This window comes from Benincasa hispida, chromosome 3, assembly GCF_009727055.1.
Source record: "Benincasa hispida cultivar B227 chromosome 3, ASM972705v1, whole genome shotgun sequence".
Lineage (NCBI taxonomy): Eukaryota > Viridiplantae > Streptophyta > Magnoliopsida > Cucurbitales > Cucurbitaceae > Benincasa > Benincasa hispida.
The window spans coordinates 69,896,179-69,904,295 of NC_052351.1; the positions used below are offsets into that span (position 1 = coordinate 69,896,179).

The following is an 8,117-nucleotide window of genomic DNA, read 5'->3' on the forward strand; positions in this document are numbered from 1 at the left end:
AGAGAATCGGCTTAGGTTGGGCGACAATAGGGCAGTTTGCTGCCAAAATGGCAGCCTCCCGAGCGGAAAACGACGCTTTGGAAAGGGAAGATGAAAGCCATAAAAGGTGTTGAAGGATTGCTCGGCCATGGAATCTGGTGAGGGTTCGAAAAGCGAAGAAATGATCGGATGAGAGGAACGAGAAAGTTAAAAACTCAAGAGAAAACTAGAATACATATGGGCAAGAAGATCGGAATGAGGCGTGCTTTTAAAGGTTGGGCACTTGGAAATTCCCAATATCGCAATGATGTGCGTCGGAAGACTTGGGAATCCCAAAAGTGTGCCCATCATGTAATGCCCGTCAAACGAAAGGACAATTTGTCTGCAGTGCCTTAATGATACCTCGAAAAGATAACCAATAACCCATCTGCATTCCTGCATTGACGCTTAATGAACGCTTAATTGTCGATGGGCGCAATAAGTGCCCACAACCGCAAGAATTAACGAAATCCATTTGACAGATAAATTAACGCAATTGTAGATAAACCAGAAACTTCTCAAAATAACAATTTCAAACCAAAGAAAGAATCAACTATTCTAAGAAAGCAATAAAAGGATAAAAATCGATGCCTTTGAAAGAATAAATCGTGTTACCGCAAAGTGCATCCACGTGAGCGATCAAGCTTGCCCGGCCATATCAATGGTCTCCTTGTTGCACTCTATCGCGCCTTCGTAATAAGGCTTAATATGTTGACCATTGACCTTAAAGATATTACTACCATCTTCATTGGCGATATTACTGCCACATTTATTGGCTAACTCCACTGCTTCATGAGGAAAGAGATGTATGATAACAAAAGGACCAGACCATCGTGATTTGAGTTTCCCTAGAAACGAACGAAGTCGAGCATTAAATAACAAAACTTGTTGCCCCACAACTAGATTTTTCTTATAGATTTTGTTCTCATGCCATCTTTTTGTCTGCTTTTTGTAGAGCTTGGCTTCTCGTATGTGGTAAAGCGCCATTCAGCCAACTCGTTCAGTTGTAGTTTTCTGGCTTCCCCTGCGTTGGATAAATCTAAGTTCAGCTTCTTAAGTGCCCAGTGTGCTTTATGCTCCAGCTCCAGTGGTAGATGGAAAGCTTTCCCAAATACGAGCGCATACGAAGACATCCCAATGGGCATTTTGTAGGCAGAACAATACGCCCGAAGAGCTTCGTCCAGCCGCTGTGCCCAATCTTTTATAAACGTGCTAACAACTTTCTCCAGAATGGATTTTATCTCTCTGTTGGAGATTTCAGCTTGGTCGTTCGTTTGCGGGTGGTAGGTTGTCGCAACCCTATACTGACATTAAACTTTATTAGCAGATTAGCAATAATGTGGTTAATAAAATGTGTACCTTCGTCGCTTATCAACGCACGAAGTGTGCCAAACCGTGTGAATATATTTTTCTTCAAGAATTTTGTCGTCGTGTTTGCATCGTTTTTAACGCAAGAGATTGCCTCTACCCATTTGGAGACATAGTCGACTGCAACCAGGATATATTGATGACCTTCTAATGATGGAAAGAGGCCCATGAAATCTATGCCCCATACATCAAACAATTCTACTTCCAAAATGGAAGTTAGTGGCATTTTCATCTTTCTGGGACATGTTACCTGTTCTTTGGCATCGATCAAATTTCACCACATGGGCTTGGGCATATTTGAATAGAGTTGGCCAAAAGTAGCCACTTTAAAGGACTTTTACCGCAATTCTTTGCCCATCAAAGTGTCTTCCGTACAGGGACTCATGACATTGCTCCAGGATGCATTGAGTTTTGTGTTTAGGAATGCATCTGCATAGAATGTGATCTGGCCCCAACTTATACAAAAAGGGGTCATCCCAGGAATATAATTTTGCATCATGCTCAACTTCTTCTTTTGCTGTGAAGAATATTCTCTAGTATTTAACCGCAAACCAAAACAATATCCGCATACCAAGGTTCTTTGTCGTTTACTGCCATCAATTTCTCTTCAGGGAAATAGTCTTCAATATCCTTTCCCTTCCTTTAAGTCTCCAAATTTTCCAATCTTGACAAGTGGTCGACCACTTGATTCTCAGTCCCTTTCCTGTCTTTGATTTCTAAGTCAAATTCTTGTAAAAGCAGGACCCACTGAATCAATCTTGACTTTGCATCCTTTTTAGTTATCAGATGCTCGATTGCTGAGTGATTCGTGTACACCACAACATTCGTCCCTACCAAGTATTAGCAGAATTTGTCTAGCGCAAATACCACTGCAAGCATTTCTTTTTTTTTGGTAGTGGTGTAATTTTCTTATGAGTCATTTAAGGTTTTACTGGCATAATAGATAGGATGAAGGATCTTATCTTGTTGTTGGCCCAGTACATCTCCCACCGCATAGTTACTTACGTTACACATTACTACAAAGGGTTGCGACCAATCCGACGCAACCAAAATGGGCACAGATATGAACACATCTCTCAAAGTTTTGAATGCTTTAACGCAAGCATTATTAAAGTTGTACACCTGATCAACATCAAGAAGTGCACTAAGAGGTCTTGCAATTTGGGAAAAGCTTCGAATGAATCGTCGATAAAATCCAACATGCCCTAAAAAGCTTCTCAGTGTTTTGATATTCACTAGGGGTGGTAACATGGCTATCACATCGATTTTTGCTTGGTCAACTTCAATTACTGCTTTGGACACTTTTTGTCCCAACATAATTCCCTTTGTAACCATAAAGTGGCATTTTTCCCATTTCAATACCAGATTGGTCTCTTCGCATTTCTTCAGCACATTTTTAGGTTCTTGAGGCACACTCCATATGAATCACCAGAGACTGAAAAGTCATCCATGAATACCTCCACCGAGTTTTACAGAAATTCGAAAAATATTACCATCATACACTTCTGAAAGGTGCCTAGCGCATTGCAAAGCTCGAAAGGCATGCAGCGAAAGGTAAAAGTGCAAAACGGGCATGTAAAGGTGGTCTTCTCCTGATCCTTCAGCGATGGAAATTTGGTTATAGCAAGGCTAGCCATCTAAGAAACAAAAAACTCATTTCTGCAAGCCTGTCAAGCATTTGATCAATAAAGGGTAGGGCAAAATGATCTTTCTTGGTGGCCTAATTCAGTTTGTGGTTATCCATATAGATGCACCATTCTGTTATGGTTCTTGTAGAAATCAACTCATTCTTGTTGTTGGCTACAATAGTCATCCCTCCTTTCTTAGGTACACATTGGACTGGGCTGACCCAGTTAATTTTCTAATTAATAATTTTATGCGTCAAGTCATTTAATAATTTTCTTCTTAACTACCTCACGCACGGCAATTTAATTTACGCTGCCTATCCACTGAGCCTCATTTTCCTTCTTCCAGCCAAATTTTGTGCATAAAGTAGGAGGGGCTAATCCCTCTAATGTCAGTCAACGTCCAACCAATTGCCTTCGTATGCCTTTTTAGCACGCTCAATAATTCTTTCTCATCTTCCTCATTCAATGTGGCTGAGATGATGACAGGAAGAGTGTCATTATCTCCTAAGTAGGCATACTTGAGGTGGGCTGGCAAAGTTTAGAGCTCTAGTGTAGGTGGCTCTTCTAAGGATGGTTTAATCCTTTCCGTAGTGTGCTCAAATAGATTTAATGATTCAAAACCAAGGTTTGTCTTTGCCAACGCACAAACTTCTTCCATGATTGCGTCATCCTCGACTTTCTCTTCAAGTTTGTTATGTATTGCATCGCAATGCTAGATTCTGAGGTCATCCATGTATTGACATGTTTCAACATCGTCTGGGTATTCTAACACATTAAATACGTTAAACATGACTTTTTGATCATCTACTCAAATTGTCAATTCCCCTTTCTGTACGTCAGTTAATACATGACCTATGGCCAAGAACGGGTGGCCCAAAATGATGAGGACATCTACATTTTCCTCATAATCCAGGATGATGAAATCGGCCGAAAAAATAAACTTGTCAACTTGTACCAGCACGTCTTCAATTTTTTCTTCAGGATGCGTTATTGACCTATCAGCAAGTTGAAGAGCTACAATGGTGGGTCTTGCCTCACCAATCCCCAGCTTCATGAAAATGGATAGCGGCATCAAATTGATGCTGGCTCCAAGGTCACATAGCGCATGGCCAACCTCTTTTCCTCCAATGGAGCATGGTAGTGTGAATCTTACAGGGTCTTTCAACTTTTCAGGGAGGTTGTTTTGGAACAACGCACTACATTCATGTGTCAACAAAACTGGTGAGAGGAAAATATATAATGCATGTCTTATGTTATGCATTGATATCCATGCATCGATGGTCATGTATTGGACTAAGAAATATGCAATATGCATTTAAGAATACATGAAATGACCATACGTTCCTGCCACAAGTTTTCTTGCTTTCTCGCCAAGAATAACAAGATCGTAAGTTTCTCGGGGTGATCCGAGGTCAAACTCAGGGACTTATAACTAAATGTTGCGAAGCAATGCATTCGAGGCAATGAATAAAAGAATGAGGAAGTTAAAAGACTATGCGTTACTCCTACTCCTAACTAAACAGATTGAGCAATGGAAGTATGACTATGAGAGTTGGTGGAGACATGGCAACTGTTAACGCATAATAAGATGCATGGAAAAATAAATAGAATGGTGGAGGGTATAAATTCACCGCATCATTAAGCTTAGTCGCAAGGGTAATCCCAACTCACCGCACTAACGCGTCGCACACCTCTCGGTGGTCAGCCGCATGCTTATATCTCTATAACACATGGTTATGTTGAACATAAGATTATTCCTATCTCTATGAACACTTCTTACTTTGCATAGTGAGTTCCACTACTTACCCTCTCGGCCAGTCAGTCGCGGCTAATCAGCTCATAGACAAGCATTGCGACAGCCTCACACTAAGCAAAGAGGATTAACTCACTATACTCGCGCAACGCACACCTCTCAGTGGTTTACTACATGCTTCATATCTTTATGCCGCATGATTGAGTATGCGATAACTCTTGCAATCTTACTTAGTTCGTTGCAATGAAAGTAAAGGGTGATAAAGAAGAAGTTAATGAAGATGGAGTCGAAGAAAATAAAAAGATGCATTGATTACAAAATGTATTAATGTCTTAAGCCAAAATGTAATACAATACAGAGATAAGAAGAGAGATGGAGGGCTAGATGTAGGCAATCACTTGCTTTCATTAGATGTATGTCAAGGCTGCCGGTGGTGTCATGGATGGGCAATGGAGTAGTCTCTCTCGAGATCTATCTCCGGCAAAGCTCCGGTCGTCACTCAGAATGGGTTGAAGGAATGAAGTGATGGAACTTGAGACATACGCAGCGGAATAAGGATCTAATTACACTCTAATTGCTTATAATTAAAAGGAAATTAGCATGCAAATGAAGGAAAAAACAGTAAATAAAAGGGATGGAATACGACCATTGTAGCTCCCGAAAAACGCTTTTTCTCACTGAATCTCAACCCGAACTCTTCCGAACTACCACTAGAGTTGACCTACTATCCTCTGGACTCAGAACTAGATTGTGGAACCCGATGAATGAAGAACCCGAGAGAGAGAGAGATGGAAAAAGAAATGAAATTCTGGGTTGGGTTTGGATTGAAAAATTTTCTCCAAAATTGTGATTTTTCCAGCCCAAATTTTAAAACTAAAAATGGAAAAATGGGCAAAAGTTTTTAATTCAAATTCAAAGTCCATATTTATAGAAAAAGGCCATGTAAAAATTACATGAAATCAATTCATAAAAACCCAACACCTAGAATCCACTATCGAAGTGGGCTTAAATGTCTCCACTATAAGCCAACACCTAGCCCACTATTTTGTTAGTGGAATTATCCAACAAAAGTTTGGATTTTTCCACTAACTGTAGTCAAAGGGCAAAATAGTCCTTTTGTCAAAGTTAAACTTTGACCAAAAAGTCAACATTTTGACCTTTTTATGATTTTTTTCATGTTGACTAATTTTGACCTCCCGAACATGAATCTGCATTCATTTTCTCGAATTCAAATCACATTTGAATATAAGGTCGGTCAAAATTTGATTTTTCAAAGTCAAAAGTCAACTCTTTGACTTTTTACATCTTTGACCATTTCCATTATTTCCGAGCATCCGAATATAAACGTATTCATATTCTTGATATTTAAATCACATTTAAATATTAAAGTTGTATCTCTAAACTGAAAGTCGACTACTATATCACATATACTTGTCGGTTTTTCTCTCTTCACCTAATTCGAACAATGAATTATTCTATCATATTGTTCTAAGTTTATTCCATATGAGCTGGTAAAGAAACCTAATGGACCTATAGATCATGGGCTCCAACGATCCGAGATTAGCTGGCTAAACTCTTTAGACTGAGCTAATCAATATTCGTTTACTAACGGGGTCATTCCACTATAGTCTTGTAGTTGCACTCCCCTCACTATAGATATATTTGTGTCCATTTGATATAACCATGATTAATAAGCTAATGCTTCACAGGTTGTTCGTAATCTCGGCTGGGTCATAAAAACCGTTTTACCCCCAAGACTACATATTATTCTTTAAGTTCCACTGATCCTCTAATGAACAATTGGTTTAAGGTCCAACCTATAAATCGAACCCCTCTCGGGCCAAGGAAAGGGTGGGGTCCCTTTTTCAAGACCTGGATTTAGTACTAAAGGGAACAACCTATCTACTATCCCTATAACGGGTAGGAGTGAATTCCGTCTTGCACCCTATATTCCCAGCTATCCACCTGATCTTACCCCTGAAATGGGAGGCTTATTGGGCCAGGATAATGAGCTGCCCTCACCTATGCAGATCTAAGGATAATTCTGAGTGAGCACGAATTTATAGTTAGGTCAGGATTAAGATTAAGTTACCTAGGTCATCAATTAACAAAATAGTCAGTTTTATACATAAAACGACATTTAAAACGTAAAAAGTGACTATTTCATAGTTCAGTCTTATGTAAACTCTTTACATAGGATGCCCCCATTTTTATGTCTCCACATGAACAATTTAGGATCACATCGTTTGTACTAACTACAAAATGGGCCGCATCCATAGTGTCCCCAGAATAAGGCGCCCAACCTTATTCATATACTATAGACCATTTTGGCTATATATTTGAACTTGATCCACATTTATGTCACTACATAAAGTTCAAACTACATTAAATAGCCTCAGGACATTAGTTTATTGGATTCATGATTACAATTTCAATAACAATTTTATCGAAAAAAAACACAGAATATGTTTATTAATTTACAAACTATGAGATTTAGGACATAAAATCAAACATGAAGAACTCTCGAAGAATGTATTCTCATGCTCTCATCTGTGATCACAAGGATCTGCCTTAAGGCAAAAGCTTGGATGATTTGAAATTGGGCTCTAAGGCTCTATTTATAGAGCTCAATCGCCGACAGTATTGATGGTCCTGCTCTGAATCACTGCTACTTTTGGCACAGTAGGTAAAATGTCAACATCACCTTTTTTATACTCCCAAGGTATACGTTCATGCTTATTTTTCGAAGTACCATCGCATTCCACCAATCTTCCGATCACCCTTCTATCATGGTTATTACTCTGTAGCCACAACATCCATGCGATGAATGCATGCGATCAATAGCCACAACATCCATGCAATGAACGCATCCGATCAATAGCCGCAACATCCATGCGATGAACGCATGCGATCAATTCCTACGATAGCTACAAAAATAGACATGTTGATGCTGAATAATGCATAATATTGGGTTAGCCGAGATTTTCAGTGTTGATCGACACAAGCTCACTTTTCACATAAATTCTTAGTATTATCAACGCATATTCTACTTGTTAGCCCTCATAATTCTAAATAGAAGGCTACAATAGCTTATATTTCTACCAGCTATCACACTCCCAAACTTAGAATCATGCTTGTCCTTAAGCATGTCTTATACTTAGGAAATTCAAAATTCACCCTCTGGCTTTTCCTTTGCGATGACCAGCTTTTCAAAATATAATTCACTCACACCTCTAACCTTGGCAGCAACGTTCTCCTCAACTTTGGCTACTTCTTCAAAGAGATCTTTTCTAAGTTTAAATCTGGCAAGCCTCTGCTCAAAAACTTTTTACTCATTTCAAGCAACTTTG

At 39.3% G+C, this 8,117-nt stretch overlaps 2 protein-coding genes across 2 annotated transcripts; both read right to left on the reverse strand.

Annotated features, from left to right (window-relative positions):
- Positions 1-917: 917 nt before the first annotated feature.
- On the reverse strand, positions 918-1,612 carry LOC120073690. Its single transcript, XM_039026492.1, has 2 exons — positions 1,413-1,612; positions 918-1,317 (listed from the first exon to the last, which is right to left on the reverse strand). The coding sequence occupies exons 1-2, from the start codon at positions 1,610-1,612 to the stop codon at positions 918-920; spliced, it is 600 nt and encodes a 199-aa protein (XP_038882420.1).
- Positions 1,613-3,822: 2,210 nt separating this feature from the next.
- LOC120073691 lies at positions 3,823-4,299 on the reverse strand. The gene has a single exon (XM_039026493.1). The coding sequence runs from the start codon at positions 4,297-4,299 to the stop codon at positions 3,823-3,825; it is 477 nt and encodes a 158-aa protein (XP_038882421.1).
- Between the last annotated feature and the right edge of the window lie 3,818 nt (positions 4,300-8,117).

Coding starts and splice junctions, on each gene's coding strand:
- LOC120073690 (XM_039026492.1), bottom strand. CDS start 1,612: ATGCCACTAACTTCCATTTTGGAAGTAGAATTGTTTGATGTATGGGGC. Junction 1,318..1,412: donor AAGAAAAATATATTCACACG/GTTTGGCACACT, acceptor ATGTCAGTATAG/GGTTGCGACAACCTACCACC.
- LOC120073691 (XM_039026493.1), bottom strand. CDS start 4,299: ATGACCATCGATGCATGGATATCAATGCATAACATAAGACATGCATTA.